This window comes from Grampus griseus (genome assembly GCF_964374135.1).
Source record: "Grampus griseus genome assembly, chromosome: 1".
Taxonomy (NCBI): Eukaryota; Metazoa; Chordata; class Mammalia; order Artiodactyla; family Delphinidae; genus Grampus; species Grampus griseus.
In genome coordinates this window covers 168,750,547-168,769,406 of record NC_139017.1, presented here as the reverse complement: position 1 = coordinate 168,769,406, position 18,860 = coordinate 168,750,547, and the positions used below count along the sequence as shown (strand labels likewise).

Here is an 18,860-nt window from a genome sequence, read left to right as displayed (position 1 = left end):
ATATATATAAACAGAGATCTTACAGGCTACGTACCTTACAGACTAGATATAAGACAGGAATGTAGCAGAGACTTCTTACCTCACCACCAGCCCGGCGGGAACTGCTGATCGCTTGTCCAATCATGTCATAGATTTCAAGCTGTCCAATATCAAACATACACAAAAATCTGAGCAAGGTGACACAGTTCATTACAAAGGCTAAATCCTACCCAAAGCGATTTAGCTTGAAGACACCAATATCCTCAAGCCACTTCCAATGACAGAATTCCATCACACCTTCCTTGACCTTCATAAGATGTTGACTCCATCTTTTCATTCAGCTCACATGTCACCTTCTCAGAGGTGTCCCCTCCACCCAATCTAAAGCAACACACCCAGCACCACATCAGATCACTTTCTATCACATTTGTTCATCCAATCCACATATCACTATCTGAAACTGTCTTGTGTCTATAATATGCCTCCACTGCAAGTACACTGACACAGCACAGTAAGCCCTTATATATATTTGCTGATTGAATGACTCATCTTTCACAAAGTCCACTGCCACCACAAAGTTGCAGTGTTTCCTGCAGAGCCAACCAATCTGCCAAATAAACAAGCTAAAGGCCTACCTCTTAGACCTACTACCCAAGGGGAAGGGGTATGGAGAGCACTCCACGTCCTTCCCTCTAAAAAGAAAGAAAGTGGAACTGGCCATATTCCCTTATTTGAATAATCAAGGTTCCGTGTCCCCAGAGGCGTAGCTTACACATTTTTGGACAATTGTAGCTGCATCACTCTCATAGTCGTCTTCTTTGGAGCTCGTGGACCCTGTCCGCACTTGCTGGGCACTACCCACGTGAAGGATGGCCATGCAAGTCGCCACACTCACACCTGAAAAAGAGATACACACATTCCAAGAAAGTGAAACACAAAAACACAGCCCACCTACAAGCAATTCCATGATTTGATTACTGAAAGTAAATTCCATAAGGGCAAGACCAAACACAGTGTTACTATACAATCCAACAATCGCACTCCTAGGTATTTACCCAAATGAGCTGAAAACTTCCATCCACACAAAAACCTGTACACAAATATTTACTGTAGCTTTAGTCATAACTGCCAACAAATGGAAGCAATCAAGATGACCTTTGATAGGTGAATCAGTGAACAAGCTGTGGTATATCGATACAAGGAATATTACTCATCAGTAAAGAGATGAGCTTCCAAGCCACAAAAAGACATAGAGGAGCCTTAAATGCATGCAGCTGGCCCTCCACATCCCCAGTTCCGCATCTGGAGATGCAGCTAGTGGAATCGGTGGATGCCGAATCTGCAGATGCTGAGGCTGACTGTACTACACCATTTTATACAAGGGACTTCGAGCATCTGTGGATTTTCGTATCCAGGGGGGGTCCTGAAACCCCCCGCCCCCTGCAAGCAAAAGAAGCCTGTCTGAAAAGGCTACATACTACATAGTTGATTCTAACTATGACATTCTGGAAAAGATAACTGTGGAGACAGTAAAAGATCAGTGGATTCTAGGGACTGGCGTTAAGGGTAGGGGAGAAGGACCACTAGGTGGAACACAGGGAATTTGGAGGGCAGTGAAAATATTCTTATGACACAACGATGATGGTTACATGACATTATGCATTTGTCAAAACCCAGAGAACTGTACAACACAAAAAAGGAACCCTAACATAGTAAACTATGGACTTCAGTTAACAATAATGTATCAATATTAGTTCATCAATTACAACAAATGTATCCTATTAATGCAATTGTAAACAATAAGGGAAACTGTATATAACGGAGAGAGAGTATATGGGAACTCTGTACAAACTGCTCAATTTTTCTGCAAACTTAAAACTGCTTTAAAAATGAAATTATTAATTTTAAAATATTTCTAAAATTTTTAAGATGATGGAAAAAAAACAATCCCACACTTAGTATTTCTCAAAGACATCAAGGCCAAATTCCTTTCTTTAAATCAAATTCCAAGTGACCAAATTTCAATAACAATCCAAATCTGGGCTCTTTAAACAACTAAGAATTTTTAGGCGGGATCCCCGACCAGGGATTGAACAGGTGCCCTCAGCAGTGAGAGTGCAGAGTCCTAACCGCTGGACCGCCAGGGAAGTCCCTTAACAACTAGGAATTTTTTTTTTTTTTTTTTTGCGTTACACGGGCCTCTCACTGTTGTGGCCTCTCCCGTTGCGGAGCACAGGCTCCGGACACGCAGGCTCAGCCGCTCCACGGCATGTGGGATCTTCCCGGACCGGGGCACGAACCCGCGTCCCCTGCATCGGCAGGCAGACTCTCAACCACTGCGCCACCAGGGAAGCCCACAACTAAGAATTTTTAAGGACTCTTTAATCCTGATCAACTAAGTACACTGAGATCCATGTGATATTCAAGAAATTCCCTGAAAATTGAAATTAATAAACCTCAAATTTAAAAATGCAAAAATCAAAGATAGAGAACTAGGAATAAACACTGGAAGTGGGCTTGGAGAGAACGCCTGCTCACACGCTGCCTTAGCTTTCCATTCCCACTGCTGCTGCTCTCGCTCAGGCCCTTTACCTGTCTTGCCCAAATGACCACAAACTCCTCCTAGCAGATCTTCCAGCCTGGTACTACTGCTTCAATGTGCTCCTAAAGTATAGCTCAGATCATAGCACACTTCAGATCTTTAATGGTCTCTACTGTCTACAGGATATGGTCCAAATGACTTAGACTGCATTTCTAAGCCCTCTGTGACTGAGACACACACACACACACACACAGACACACACACAGACACACACAGACACACAGACACACACACACACACACACACACACACACACACACACACACACACACACACACACACACACACACACACACACACACACACACACACACACACACACACACACACACACACACCAGGATACTCTTGGTCCTGCTTTTGCCTCTGCCTAGGGATAGCCAAACTGAAATCCAACCTGCCCTGCAAGATACATCAACAGAACTCCTTTGTGAATACTGCCTTCCCCAATTGAAAGTGCGTTTATCTTTATATTCCTGTTTACACACAGATGTTTATAATAAAGTCATTCAAAGAATGTAGGGAGATGATTAACCTCAGCAATTTCTTGGTGCTCCCAAGGTCAGGTTTCCAAGGCTGTTCATATCCTCACTCACAGAACCCAGTAAACGTCGAAAATTGTTATGTCTCCCAAGACATACCAGGACTATGGTATTTAAAACCAAGGATCAGTAATTTGGGTTAAAAAGCCACTGTAACAATAACTTAAAAGAGAGTAAACACCAGTTGTCAGGCCCCACTTCCAAGGCAGCATAATCAACAGGAAGGGAGGGGATTTTGCGGCAGCATGAAGAATAACAGTCGTTGCATTTATCAATATAAACAGATACCACCTGTTCTATGAATCCTTCCTCAAATCTGCTCCCAGAGCAAGACTCAATTCTCCCTTCTCTGTGTGCCCATAATATTCTATACTTCTCTTATCACCTTTATCATCTCCTGTTTTATATTACACTCTGTGGTCCTATCTATCTTCCATTGCTCGAGTATAGGCTCCTTGAGGGCAGGGATTACATACTGCTCATCTCAATATCCCAAAAGCACTTGGAATTTTGCTTTCAAACAGCAGACACTTAACGTGTGCGCACACTATGAAATCAAATATCCACATAACACAATGGCAGCAGTTGAATAAGCGAATTTACAAGACTCCTATTGAGACCTCATTTCATCTAGATGAGATATTTAGATGATCCTTGGGGGAAGGGTCTAAGTAAAGGGGGAGAGAGTACTCAGAAGGATCTCATGGTTTCCAGAAAGTGTAACTGTCCTTGGCTGAGAAAATGAGATCAGATATAACAACTTCTCACCTGCATACAAACAACTTAGGCTGAGGACTGTCACATCTTGCAGACGAGAAGGATTGAGAGGTTCCAACACAGGTAGAGAAAGGGTATCCAATGCCATGGTTACATCAATCACCAGTGAATGAAAACTGGAATACAAGAGAAGATTAACAAAGTGTCTCTTTGAGTCACTTGCTTCTATAATCTGATAGTTAAAGGAAGTCGGCATGCCATAAAAACTAACCAGTTTCTCTCTTGAGAGCAGCATTAAAACGCAAAGCATATGCACCCTGGGGCACCTTACCCATTACGAACAGCAGTGGCATCTGCTACTGTTGCAGGCATGATGAAGAAGGAATTGGCCAACACTGCATCTTGAAACCGATTGATGTAGCGTAGGAAATAGGGCAGGTTTAAACACACACGCAGTAGCTTCTCTGAGCCACCTGAATTAATGAAAAAGCTCAACCTTACAAACACGCCTCTGCTGCTTGATTTTCTTCCACTTAAGGAATTTCTGAAAGCAGAGAAACCACCTTTCTGATGACAATTAAGAGTCTCACCAAGCTCCTGAAGACTAGCCACATTCTGAGCTATGAACACATTCTTGGTTTTGATAGCAGAGGCTTGATCTGTGGATGACTGCTCATCATTTTCTCCTTCCGCCTGAAGAGAAACAAAGGATGTGAAAGGCCCATCAAGATACTATCATCTGTTGACTGCTGTCCTCAAGTTCAGAATAGAACCAACCATCCAAACTAAACAGCTGCTCCACAGATACTCTTCAGACCCCCCAGTTAATGAGGTGGAAAGTCCTCTCTAACGCTGGGGAAAATACAAGTCATTTTTCCAAGAGGAGGGGGAAAATATATAGCTTTAAAATATATATATTCTGTAACTAGTATAGAGTGATGCCTTTTACAGAAAGGAGTACATGCTCTTTGTCTACTTGCATTGAGAAATGTTGGAAAAATGGTCCTCAAAGTAGTAATAACTGTGAACAGAAGGAATTGGGGTGTTACTTATTTTTGGTTTGTACTCTTCAGCTTTGTACCAAAGGCAGGTATATCATTTTATATCACAAATGTAAAATACATTTGTTAGCTATTTTTCCTAGTATTATCTTAACAAACCCCACAGGATGAGGCCATTTGGCTGAAGTAACTCACCGGAGTCTGTGGACCTACGGGTGATGATGCTACAGTTCTAGGGTTAAAAACTGACGTCAGCTGGTTCAAAAAATTCATCTGGACCTCCTTCTGCTTCAGCTCTGGGCTTACTGGTGCAGCCAGCTCTTTCTGATCTTCCACTACAAAATATAAAAGCAAGAGAGGGATGAGGGGAGTGCCACTAGAAGGCAAAAGAGGAAATAGCTGGCCAGAGGACTGGCCAAGAAACCAAGTCTGGTGAAGGAACACTCACCATCTGACAGTGTCTTCACTGTTTGTGGCAGCTTGGCCGATTTCATCATTGCTGTAAATGTGATAATTTCAGTTCTGTCTAATCGGCTACAGCCAGTGCACAGGCCCTTGATGAGGAGAATCAAGTGTTTCTGGAAAAAAAAAAAATTCAAATATGCCTTTTAGAAGAGTCTATTCTTTAGGGACTTCTAGCTGGCAAAGGGCCAAATTTAGGTTCATACCAAGAACTGCAAATTAGGAAAAACAGTAAAGCAGAGATCACAACCTGATGGTCCCCAGACCATATCTGCTTGCAGGTTTGTCTTACTGTTCTCAGTGTTGTTGTTGTTGTTGTTTTAATTTGAAGTTATGGCCAACTTTTTAAAACATGGAAGATTTAACATACAAATCCAGATTTCCTGTCTCTCTCAATAATTTACAAGACAGAGCAACTCTGCTGCCATTCCTGTAGGGCAACAGTCAGCTGGAGCCAAACAGTAATTGGCCCCTTTATAGCTGGGTCATGCACCCTTCTCAACCAGCATACTTGACTCACTTTATGTCACTTGCCTGGCCCCCACAGGCATATCTTTGCAATCCTTGAAAAAGCCTCTGCAGTCCTCTATACCAGGGGGTGCTAAACCACAGCCCCAGCTCAGCCCACTGCCTATTTTTGTAAATAAAGTTGACTGGACCACAGCTATGCTCATCCATTTACTTATTGTCTGTGGCTGCTTTCACACTACAAAGGCAGAGTTTAAAAGGCAGAGATCAGCTGCAACGGGGACTGGATGGTCGGCAAATTATCTACTATGTGGTCTATTACAGAAAAAGTTTACCAAACCCTGCTCTATGCCATCCCTTCTCCATCATTCCACTTGTCAGTCACAAGCCTACCACAAAATAAGGGCCAGAAATGGGCCCATCACTCTTACCTGGGACACAGCGCAAGCCTCATCTGGATTCTCCAGACGCAAGAGAGAAAACTCAATCAGAACTTTACAGGCTGCTGCCACAGACTGAAGTTGGTTCCGCGGAACTGAGAAAGGAATAAATTTTACTTAACTTAGACTGCTATAACTCACTTCAGCCTCACAGTCAATAAACCAAATAAGTATTGAGCTCCATGTGTCCAACATTCCCAATATCGTTCTACGAGAATAATTATTCAGAACCAACAACCCTACAGGCATTTTGGCATTGATAAGCATCAACTGCTTCTAGATCAATTTATCTTACATTTACTAGAAATTAAGATAATTATAATAGGAAATACATCACAGTAAGTACCAAGCACTTCAAATATATTAACCCACTTAATCCCTAAACCAATTCTATGGGGTAGATAATATTGTTACCCCCCTTCTTTTTTTCTTTTTTTTTTAACAGATAAGGAAATTAAACCATAGACAGGTTAAATGACTTGACCAAAGTCACGCAGCTGGAGTTAAATCCAGGAAGTCTGGCTCTAAAGTTCATGCTCTTACCCAGTAGACTACACTACCTCTCCTTTCCCTTTTTGCAACGGGCTTCCTACTCAAAGTTTCTCCAATCTACAAGTGATTCTTACAGTGGTAGCCAATGCCTATAATAAACAGCACTAGACACCGAAAGATTACTCAGCAACCCTGTAACTTCCTTTCACTTTGCTTGCTTAGCAAACTATTTAAGTAAAATAATTCAAATTCTTCAGAACTATATGAGTTAGGATTGGAAAAAAAAAGTGAAAATGCAAAATTTCAGAAATAGTGGAAAGTAAGGGCTTGGTCACGTTTGCGGGTAGAAAAGTTTAAAAGATGGGGAACTGAAGTTGAAATCCAGTCACACACCAGAGAACACAAAAGGAGAATTTAACTTCTCACCAAAATCAAATAAGGAATAGAGCCTTGGTTAGTGGCTGCTAACCCCAGGTCAGTATCCACCTAACCCCCCAATCCCACCCACCCTGCCCCCCAAAATTAGCACATTAATAACTACATGTGTAAAATCAATAAAATGCTTTTGATTAAAAAGGCAAGGAAGGTTAACTTAATGGTTATGAAATAGATGTCCAAACCAAATAGTTTTTAAATCCCTTGTGGTTGGCCTCAGTAAAGGAACTTCCAGAGCCTTATCATACTGACAGTTGTCTCCGCTCTTGAGTGAACAGGTTACAACTAAAATACAGACTTCATTAACAACTTGTTCAGACACCGTAACAAGAGGACACACAATTTCCCTATTCATGAGCCCTTAAAAGGGAATGACAAGAATAGAATACTTACTGAGGCTACAAACTGTTGTGATATAGTGTGTGGAAAGTGCAACAAAAGATGAGTAGAATGGCTCATACTGCTTCTCGTGGTGCAGGATTTCTGATTCACTGCAAAGAAAATAATTCAGCCAACATTTACTTAGTGCTTACTATATGCCAGATACCCTACCCCTTTCCAGGCATTACCTGACTTAATCCTTGTAGCAATCCTACTTGGTAGGCACTGTTATCATCCCTATATCCAAGTTGAGAAAGTGAAGCTTAGAGAGTTAAAACTAAGTACCTTGTTCAAGGTATCAGGCTTAGTAAGTGGCAAAGGCTAATGAACAGGAAACACTTTCAAACTCACTTAGAATTAAAGGAATACAAGTAAAAACACAACAGGATACCATCTTGACCTGTATTACTGACTGGCAAAGACAAAGCTAATAATGCCATGAGCTGGCCAAAGGAGGGGTACAGCAGGGCACTCAAAATACTGTTAGTGGGAATACAGACTATAGTAACACATTCTGAAGACCAAACAAGGCCAGTCCATAATGCAGTAACTTAAAAAGAATCAACAACTCAACGGAAGAAATCATCTGATGGGTGATAAAATCCAAAATTCTTTAGGTACCAGAGTCCTCCATCCCCCTCCCCACACCCATAGGATACAGCTAGATCACAACAAAGTGATTACTAACCACATCCCTTATCTTTACCTGAGAAAATGGCCTCTTCAGTGAAAATCTGGAGCCCAACTACGTCTAACAGCTGGATACATTTATGTCATTCTCTTTATCAAATCAGGTGCTAATTGCAACCCACGGAACAAGAAGGCAAAGAAAACACTAAAATGTCTTATTAAATGGAAAGAGGAGAGCAATGTGGCTAAATAGTTTCCTCAGTAAGTTAATTCTCCAGCAAGAACTATCAGCCTAGGAAGGGAAACGTAAACAGAGTCAGGACTCTATCCACTTGCCAAATCAACACAGGAGCCAAAAAGACAAGCTCAACATTTGGAAGGTGCCATCGTGAGTGATGAATCACCTCAAACAACACTTAAGAGTCTGGCACTGCAAACACTTTGCTATTTGGAGATTTATCAAGGAAAAACGGGTGTTTATCAAAGATCAGTTCCTTATCTTGGAATATCTCCTTCACCAAGAAAAAATATTTATGGAGCACCTATGATGTGCAAGAACCTCCCTGCCCATCAAGGATCATTTTCTCCCTAGTTGTCAGATGGACAAAAAGAAGGAAACAAAAACCTTAAAGCATCAAGCAACACTCAAAGCTTCAGAGGCCATCACACAGGTGAGGGTCATATCACATTCAGCAGAGAACTCCCCAACCCCCTGCTTCCACCTCCTACGAACAGCTGTTCCTTCACTCCCATCCTTACACTTATGCATTCATTGTTCTAAGGTTTCCCCACCCTGTAATTTGATCCATTTTACTAAGTATTTACCTTCTCTGCTTTATTTCAAAGTTTCAGAGCTGCTTACCCCCACGTTTTGCAACTGAACAGGTTTACCAAAACTAAGAGGAAGACTGCCTATCCAAAGAACGAACTTATTCTGCTGCTTTCATTCCCATTCAGATAATAAAATATATCCAAAATATAGGAGTAAACATATTTAATTACCTGGTTCAAAGCTGCCCTATTATGATTTAACAAACCCTACTTCCTGCCCTAGAAATACACAACTGCCTTATTCCAATCAAGAACAAAGAACGCACTTTGGGGAAAGATGGACATTGGCAATAGAAAAAAATGGAGCAGTGCTGAGGCTCAACTTACGATTTGCTTAGGACAAGTAAGGATAAACCTAGGGAAATTAGTTTTAAAAAGACTTAAAGGTGGGGCACTTCCCTGGTGGTCCAGTGGTTAAGACTCCACCCTTCCAATGCAGGGGGCGAGGGTGAGATCCCTGGTTGGGGAACTGGGACCCTGCATGCCGCACGTTGCGGCCAAAATAAGAAAAAGAAAAGAAAAAGAAAATATACCGGAGTGCCTTCTTTAAAAAAAAAAAAAAAAAGAGAGACTTGAAGGGGAGAGTAGGCAGGTGGACATGTGGCCCAAAGGACAATGTTGTTATCTCTTGATTCTAAAGAAACAACTGTGTTTGAGTACCCTGATGAAGATGTGCCACCACAATTCCTTACCCCACCCTCATTTCCCAAGAACCTGACGGACACCAAGTCACCAAAGGAGGCAAAGAAATGGAAAAATGGAAGAAAGGGCAAGACGTTAGGTAGGAAGGGGAAGAATGCAGAAATTGAAGGCAAATATGACAGGAAGAAAAATAAGGAGATTTCAAGGTAAAAATATCTCTCCTCTAGGCAGTCAAGCTATTTTCCTCAAACGTCTACTTCGCCTAACAAACTGCAACAAAAGTATCACAGAGCCTCAAACACTGCTGAAAAGACAAGGAATCTGAAGTGGTTTTATTCCATACAAAATAAATGCAATGCAGAGCATAAAGGGAAACAGCAGCTAAGCAGAAGTCCAATTTGGTCAGAGAAGTCCAATTTGACATGTAAGTAAAAAAGAACTGGCCAGGGTCTGGAAATATCTGGGTTTTTCTAGGAAGAGGTGAAAAATCAGATGTAGCAAAATAAAAGACTAAGGATTCACCTTCCTTCTCCCTCTTAGATTACTATTTATATCTTTGTTGTGAACTGTGGAAACTCCACAAAGCCCTTTCCCCTCAACAGAATCATAAATTCCCAAGTATAGAATCTATTATGCTTGTTTCAAGATACTTAGAATCATGAAACAAGCATAACAAATACATTAATGAGTTATATTCATTTAAAAAATATGTGTTTATTGACCATCTGCTGTGTGTCACAGAGTACTTAATACATGTTAACCAAAGAACTGAAAGTTTTCACATACATCCCTCACACTCTCCACAAACCTGCAGGGAATGTAATACTGAGACATGGAAACTACCTAATCTCACAACTAACTATATACCCTTATCATTTGGTGGCTGGCTTTCTTTCTGTAGGTCAATCACGAACTCGGCTGATGATGGCACTAGTGCACCCCTTTCTCCCTTAAGAGATTTTTAGAAAATGACTGCATTATCTAATGGGGATGCTGTAACAGCTTCTGCCTTCCCAAGTAGGCCTCCTCAGCCTAAATTTTATCAAATAGCTGGGAGGCAGGGACTCAAGGAGGCTTATCACTAAGAAAGGCTGGACAGCCTAGGAAGGACTGGCTCAGGGGAAAAAGGCTTTTTTTCTTTTTTATTAATCTACAAAGACTCAGTCAAATTATTCAATGAGAACCATTCTCACCAACTTATCCTGCACAGAGTTAAGAAAGGAAGTCTGGGGACTTCCCTGGTGGTCCAGTGGTAAGACTCTGAGCTTCCAATGCAGGGGGCCCGGGTTAGATCCCTGGTCGGGGAACTAGATCCTGCATGTGGCAACTAAAAAGATCCGGTGCACCGTGCCACAACTAAGACCCGGCACAACCAAATAAATAAAGAAATATTAAAAAAAAAAAAAAGGAATTCTGTATTGGGTAAGTATATAAGGCTACATTCAGCAATTACACTTTAAGCAATTAAGCCCACATATGGCATGTGCTCCGTTAAGCTAGTTCTAGCTTCATTTCTGGTCTAGAAAAGTAATGGTGTTTAAAAGATTTTCAGTCTTTACTGCTAAAAGACATGCTATCAATAAGCAGTAGAAATGAAGATGAAGTCCCCTTTAAGTAAACTCAGATATCTTTCTCCTTTAAGAATCTAATGACAGGGGCTTCCCTGGTGGCACAGTGGTTGAGAGTCCGCCTGCGGATGCAGGGGACGTGGGTTCGTGCCCCGGTCCGGGAAGATCCCACATGCCGCGGAGCGGCTGGACCCGTGAGCCATGGCCGCTGAGCCTGCGCGTCCGGAGCCTGTGCTCCACAACGGGAGAGGTCACAACAGTGAGAGGCCCGCGTACAGGAAAAAAAAAAAAAAAAAAAATCTAATGACACTTTTGAGAGTATGCTTCCCAATTTATCCATGCTACTCCCTCCTTTGTTTCAGTTTGGTTACAAAGTCAAACTTAACAAACAGGGTCCAGGGAATTCCCAGCAGTCCAGTGGTCAGTACTCTGCCAAGAGCCCGGGTTCAATCCCTGGTTGGGGAACTAAGATCCTGCAAGCCTTGTGGTGCTGCCAAAAAAAAAAAAAACAGGGTCTGGATCTAGGAATTATTTCTTCTACCTTTTCTTCAAGCCCAAAGGTCAATTCCAACTATAAAAGTATGAAAGAATAGAGGCAGAAAGTAGAATGGCGGAGGAGTCTCTCAGGGCATGTGTCATCGTCCTCAAAGGTCAAAAAAAGGGAGGAATTCAATGGATGAGCAGGCCACCAGATAGGAAGTAAGAGCTGACATGATGGAGCCAGGACATCAAAAAGAAAAAAAAAAAAGTTAAAAAAAAAAAAGGGAAGCAGAGAGTAGCAGACTGCAACAGAAAAATAGAAGGTCCCTGGAGGGAAAGAAGAAAAACATGGAAGGCATAACCACAGAAAGAAACACGGGACTGTCTGGGAGAGGCAACCACAGAGGTAAAGTAGCAGCCTAGGCACCTAAACCTTTGATTACCTGCAAAGCGAAGCGCGCCACAGCATCTGTGCAGTGCTGGCTCTGACCTGGTTCTATACTCAGTGCCATAACTTGATGTTCAAGAAATAATTCTGACACCTTTTTTTTTTGGAAAAGCAAATAAAACTTTTGAGAAACAGAATATTGATAGCAGGGTATTAATTTTTGTGCTCTAAACCAGGGGTTGGCCTGCAGGTCAAATCCAGCCAGTCACCTATCTCTGTACAGCCCATATTTAAGAATGGTTTTTACATGTGTTTTTATGGCTGGAAAGAAAAAAAATCAAAAGAACATTTTGTGACATGTAAGTATCATACGAAATTCACATTTGTGCCCATAAATAAGATTCTGGAACACAGCCACACCCATTTATTTATGTAATGTGTACGGCTGCTTTCGCCATACGATGGCAGAGATGACGAGTGTACACACCGTATGGCCTGCAGGTTAAATTTACTCTGATCCTTTACAGAAAAAATGTGCTGACCTCTGCTCTACACCAAACTGAACACTTGATATGTTTAGTTGTTCTAACTGTAAAGAACTTGTAAGCCAGATATTTCTTCTGGAAATTACAGAACCATGTAACAGCAAACCAATAAACAGTCCCATTTGCAAGAGTCTGAAAATATTTTATTGAGAGAGGGAGGGAGGGAGAGAGAGAAAAAACTGTTTCTGTGGGGAAATGACCTCTCAGACAATAAGCACAACCTTCAGATCATATTGCTCTCAGAGAGCCTGAAGAGGACACATAACAGGCTTTCCAAGTTGACTGAGCCACAAAAACCAGAACAGAGACTTCAAGGATCTTGCCTTCCAATAAAAATATGTGTTACTAAACAGCCATCAGTTTGGATTTCTTTTCCAAACCATGAAAAGAGGTCTTATTAGTGTCTATAAACGCAGGCAACCCTTGATTATCTTAGCTATACAGAGTGCAAGAGGGGCCACTATCACTTATTTGGCAAAATTCAAACGTACCCTGACATATTTGGTTTTGGCTCCTTCTACAGGTTGGAGGGAGTTGCTTAACTATTACAGTTTAAAAGGCGTGGGCCCATAATACTGGATGTATAGGCCAGGGTGTCAACAAATGACTTTATTACCTACTCAGCTCATGTCCATAAAAACATAAAAGTAAATGTTCTAAAAAGTGGAACACGACAAGTGTAATTCGGGAAAAATACCACTAATCCAAATGTTTAAAACAGTTATAAAGAGACTACATAATTTGAGAGCAGTATCTTTGATATTTGTTTACATCTTCCGAAACTTCTTGGCTTAATAATAAGATAGGAAAATCCATCTGTAAAGTTAACTGTGAACTTACCAAACCAAACCATTATCTTACTGTTTTTTTAAACCTCATCCAAAGTATCACAAACCTAACAATAAACACTATAATAGACAATGTGTCAAACCATGGGCCTCCCTTGAGTAATAAATAGCAATTTCTAATCTTCTGGATAACATGTAGGTATACTCTTGTTGGCATGAAGCTAAAATGACCCAGTTAGCAATTGCAGAAAGTTGCTGAAGTCAGGTTTGGCTAGAAAAATGAAAATGAGACTAGCTTTAAAGGTAGGTCTACCATTAAACTAATGAAAGACTGCTCTGAGGAAGGTAAGACAGGAAAAGGCAGGCACTGTGATATCACTGGCCTTGTATGTACACAACTCTCACAATCTAAGAATCTCAGAAAGAAAAATTCATGTAACAGCAAACCAATAAACAGTCCCGTTGGTGAGAGTCTAAAGATATTTTACTGAGAGACAGGGCGAGTATACGGTTTCAGTGGGAAAATGACCTCTCAGAATAACACTGCAATGTTTTTAATCAAAGACCGTTACGGTAGCAATATACCGTAAGTGTAACCTGAAAAGAAAGTCATCAATGATAACTAGTGGCTTCAGTCACAGAAACAGCACGTGCCCCCAAGTAATTACAGCACCAGGGAGACCGTTATTAAATTATGTGGTAGCTCTTCAATTTAAACCCCGGGCTCCGCTACGGCCCAGGCTAGGGGGAAGAGCGCTGACGAGAAATGCAAACTCATCAGCGCTTTGACCTTAACATAGGGGGCAGCCCTGGGAACATTCCCCTGCGAGGTCGATGCATCTCAAAATTACTCCGAAACCAGCCCGGCCACGCCCTCCCGAGAGGGCGTCCTCAAAAGTTTTGCTCGCGAGGGAAATTGAGGCACAGGATTTACCCGGGTTGGCGGAAGAACACCAGACAAGCTTTCCTCTGCCAGGGCCGGGGAGCCCCGAAGCCGGGGCCAGGGCCGCGGTCTCAGAGCCTCAGGAGGTAGCCGGGCAGAGGGTCCAGATCCTCTGGCACGACCTCCCCTCCCCCTCCCGGTTCCCGCCCCACCGGGGACGCCGCCCGGTACCTCTCGATGACTGAGGCCACCAGCTGCGGCAACTCCTTCATCTCGAAGGCGGAATAGGACGCGGATAGCAGGGGCCGCACCGCCACCTCCCAGCCCGGGGTCGTGTCTGCCTCCGTTGCCGGGGCCCCGGGCGTCGGCGCCGCAGCCGCCGCCTCTTCGCCGCCGCTCGTCGCCATCTTCCGTCGTACTAGTGCAGCTCCCTCCGGGGGCTTGCCACCGGCCCAGCGCCTCCTCCCGGGAGGGGGCGGAAGTGACGCAATAGGCCCGTCAGACTGCGCGACGCAGTCGCCAGCCAAAATACGCGACGCGCGAGGACAGCCTCCCTCTGCTCTCGCAGGGGGAGCGTGGCGCGGCGTGGGGACGGGGACGAGGAGTTGCGCCTGCGCAGGACGTAGTCCTTCAGGTGAGGGCGGGAGCGTTAAGCTCCGCGCCAGCGGGCTGGAAGTCGTTCCCGGAAATGGGAGGTCTGTGGCTTTCGGGCGCTCCGGAGAGGTGAGTTTGGGACTTGGTTTCAGTTGACTAGACCAAGGCAGGGAAGTACACCTGCATCGGCGAATATAATGGCCCCGGCTCAAGAAAGCTAAGGACGAGAAGAGGCCGTCGAAGCCTAATCACGGTCACCTGCTTCACTTCCCTGATGACCCTCCGCCCACTCCCAACAGTTACAGTATAGCGCTTCATTTTGCAAAACTCTTTCTCCTTCTCACACCGCCTCTCGCTATTAGTGTAATCGCCAGTCCTTTCTTCGCGCTGAAATCCCTTTTATGTTTTTTGTTTGTTTGTTTCTGTACGCGGGCCTCTCACTGTTGTGGCCTCTCCCGTTGCGGAGCACAGGCTCCGGACGCGCAGGCTCAGTGGCCATGGCTCACGGGCCCAGCCGCTCCGTGGCAAGTGGGATCTTCCCGGACCGAGGCACGAACCTGTGTCCCCTGCATCGGCAGGCGGACTCTCAACCACTACGCCACCAAGGAAGCCCTCCTTTTATGTTTTGATTACCATCATTAGTAATGTTACCAGCTCGTGTTTGCATCGCTCTTTGCTATTTGCCAGGTAACGTTCCATTCCCCCCTTTTTCTACTAGCAAAGAAAGAATGTAAACTTTTCATCCGGTAATTTTCTTGTTTCTGGTTGTGGGCTTTTCTTTTCCGCCTAGAGAAGTTCCTTTAGCATTTTTTGTAAAGCTGGTCTGATGTGATGGTGCTGAATTCTTTTAGCTTTTGCTTGTCCGTAAAGCTTTTGATTCTCCATCAAATCCGAATCAGTTCAGAATGATAAATATAGTTAACACTGCTGTATGTTACATATGAAAGTTCTTAAGAGAATAAATCCTAAGAGTTCTCATCACAAGGAAAAACATTTTTTCTTTCATTTTGTATCTATGTGAGATAATGGATGTCCACCAAACTTATTGTGATAATCCCTTTATGATGATTTAAGTCAAATCGTTATGCTGTACGCCTTACATTTACCCAGTGCTGTGGGTCTATATCTCAGTAAGACCTGGAGAAAATAAAATAAAATCCTGAAAAAAAACATCTGAATGAGAACCTTGCTGGGTAGAGTATGCTTAGTAGTCATAGGTTTTTCTCCTTCATTACTTTTAAGTATTGTGCCACTCCCTTCTGGCCTGCAGAGTTTCTGCTGAAAAATCAGCTGATAGCCTTATGGGAGTTCCCTTGTATGTTATTTGTTTCTTTTAATATTCTCTCTTTATCTTGAATTTTTGCCATTTTGGTTACAGTGTGTCTTGGTGTGTTCCTCTGTGGGTTAATCCTGTATGGGACTCTTTGCACTTCTGGACTTGGGTGACTGTTTCCTTTCCCAGGTTAGGGACCTTTTCAGCTATTATCTCTTCAAATATTTTCTCAGGCCCTTTCTCTCTCTCTTCTCCTCCTGGGACCCCTATAATGCAAACATTAGCACACTTGGTGTTGTCCCAGAGGTCTCTTAAACTGTCATCATTTCTTTTCAATCTTTTTTCATTTTTCTCTTCAGCAGCAGTGATTTCCACTACTCTGTCTTCCAGCTCACTGATCTGTTCTTCTGCCTCATTTAGTCTACTATTGACTCCTTCCAGTGTATTTTTCATTTCAGTTATTGTATTCTTCAATTCTGTTTGGTTCTTTATATTTTCTAATTCTTTGTTAAAAACTTCTTTATAGGAACTTCCTTGGAGGCGCAGTGGTTAAGAATCCACCTGCCAATGCATGGGACATGGGTTCGAGCCCTGGTCCAGGAAGATCCCACATGCCGCGGAGCAGCTAAGCCCGTGCGCCACAACTACTGAGCCTGCGCTCTAGAGCCTGTGAGCCACAACTACTGAGCCTGCGAGCCACAGCTACTGAAGCCCACGCACCTAGAGCCCATGCTCCACAACAAGAGAAGCCACCACAATAAGAAGCCCGCGCACCGCAACGAAGAGTAGGCCCCGCTCAACGCAACTAGAGAAAGCCAGCATGCAGCAACGAAGACCCAACACAACCAAAAATAAATAAATAAATAAAATTGAAAATAATAATAATAAAACTTCTTTATACAATGGAATACTACTCAGCCATAAAAAAGAATGAAATAATGCCATTTGCAGCAACATGGATGGACTGAGAAATTATCATACTAAGTGAAGGAAGTCAGAAAGAAAGCCAAATACCATATGATATCACTTATATGTGGAATCTAAAATATTACGTAAATGAACTTATCCACAAAGTAGAAACAGACTCACAGACATAGAGAACAGATTTGTGGTTGCCAAGGGAGAGTGTGTATGGGGGAGGGATGGAATTAGCAGATGCAAACTATTATATATAGAATGGATGAACAACAAGGTCTGTATAGCACAGGGAACTATATTCAATATCCTGTAATAAAACATAATGGAAAAGAATTTTTTAAAAAAACTCCTTAAAGGCACACATTCCTATAAGACTGTCCTAAGCATTATCAATTTCCTGGACTTCTCTAACTTCAATTTAGGAAATATCAACTCTCCGAAACCCCACATCCTAGCCTTCCCTTATTGTCTTGTTTTGCTGAGTGCTACTTATTTAATATTCTTTACAACAATGCTCTTACTATGGGGTATAATGATGTACTACATCAACTTGAATGAAATGAAAAAAAAACCTCTGATTGCTTGCTCTATGCATCCGTTCTCCTCCCGAGTTCTTTGATCAAGTTTACAATCGTTACTCTGAACGGAAAGAATGTGAACTTTTATCCACAGGATAATGTCTATATTTTTGCCGATAAAAAATGATCTGGGTTCCAGATCTAAGAGGGAAAAGCAGTTTGACTTAAAGAAAGGTATGCATGCCTTCAGGACCCTCTTGTGTGTGAGTTCTCGGAGGATGACTTTGAGCTCCAGGCCCTGTGGCTCACAGTGCACCCAAATCAGAAAATGTTCACAAGGGGCTTCCCTGGTGGCGCAGTGGTTGAGGGTCTGCCTGCCGATGCAGGGGACATGGGTTCGTGCCCCGGTCCGGGAAGATCCCACATGCCGCGGAGCAGCTGGGCCCGTGAGCCATGGCCGCTGAGCCTGCGCGTCCGGAGCCTGTGCTCCGCAGCGGGAGAGGCCGCGGCAGTGAGGGGCCCACGTACCGCAAAAAAAAAAAAAGTGTTCACAAGAATTGTGAAGACGTTTTGAAAATCCTGAAAGCCCTGAAATTCTCCCCCATGGTTTGGAGGAGCGCCTTTTATTCCCGGTGTGATGCTGATAAATAAATTGGTACCTGGTGTTCAATCTAGACTCTTCGTAAGAAAAGAGCTATTTTACATTAGAAATAAAATTCAGTCAAGTCAAGGCCAGTCTTGGAGGAAAACATGGCTTCAGTGGTAACAGTAGGGATTTCCCTTTAGTGTCTTATATCAGGGGTTAATAAAACAGCAGTTTCCTTAAACATAAAAAGGATGAAAGATGAAAAGGAAAAAAAACCTTTCCGTAACACAGTAACTATCGTCATATTACAAGATACAGAAACAGAACCCTAAGGAGAAGGCTGGAGACCAGGCATTTTATAGTGGCTCTTAGGACATTAATTTTATTTTACTCAAAGGACAAAATTAATCTGCAAAGGTTCTCTTGGAGAGGCTTCAGAAAATAATAAAAGATCAAATGACCCTGCTCTCCTCCATCCCCCTCCATCTGCTGCAGCTGTACGAAAGAGTAAAAAAGGCAAATGCAGACTATCACAGGGAGATTTGCACCTGTACCTAAACATTTTTTTTTTGGTATATTTTAAATATTTCTGGCTTATAGATTTGAAGAATGCATTCTAGGGTAATGACCTTCCATTATAAATACCATATTAATTTCAGTATTGGAGGTTTGTTCTTGTATTGCTACAAAGATTTAG

The 18,860-nt window shown here is 42.7% G+C and overlaps 1 protein-coding gene across 3 annotated transcripts in view; it reads right to left on the bottom strand.

Annotated features, from left to right (window-relative positions):
* The window catches only part of UBR4 (ubiquitin protein ligase E3 component n-recognin 4), a gene marked incomplete at its 5' end in the record, with an annotated part of 127,807 nt that extends 113,126 nt beyond the window's left edge, over positions 1-14,681 (bottom strand). For all 3 annotated transcript variants that reach the window (XM_082680317.1, XM_082680318.1, XM_082680319.1), the window contains 10 exons: positions 80-139; positions 752-876; positions 3,892-4,016; positions 4,172-4,313; positions 4,431-4,533; positions 5,037-5,176; positions 5,290-5,419; positions 6,203-6,306; positions 7,532-7,629; positions 14,506-14,681. In XM_082680317.1, coding sequence (XP_082536443.1) covers positions 80-139; positions 752-876; positions 3,892-4,016; positions 4,172-4,313; positions 4,431-4,533; positions 5,037-5,176; positions 5,290-5,419; positions 6,203-6,306; positions 7,532-7,629; positions 14,506-14,681 — 1,203 coding nt within the window. The remainder of the gene's footprint in view (positions 1-79; positions 140-751; positions 877-3,891; positions 4,017-4,171; positions 4,314-4,430; positions 4,534-5,036; positions 5,177-5,289; positions 5,420-6,202; positions 6,307-7,531; positions 7,630-14,505) is intronic.
* Positions 14,682-18,860: the final 4,179 nt, after the last annotated feature.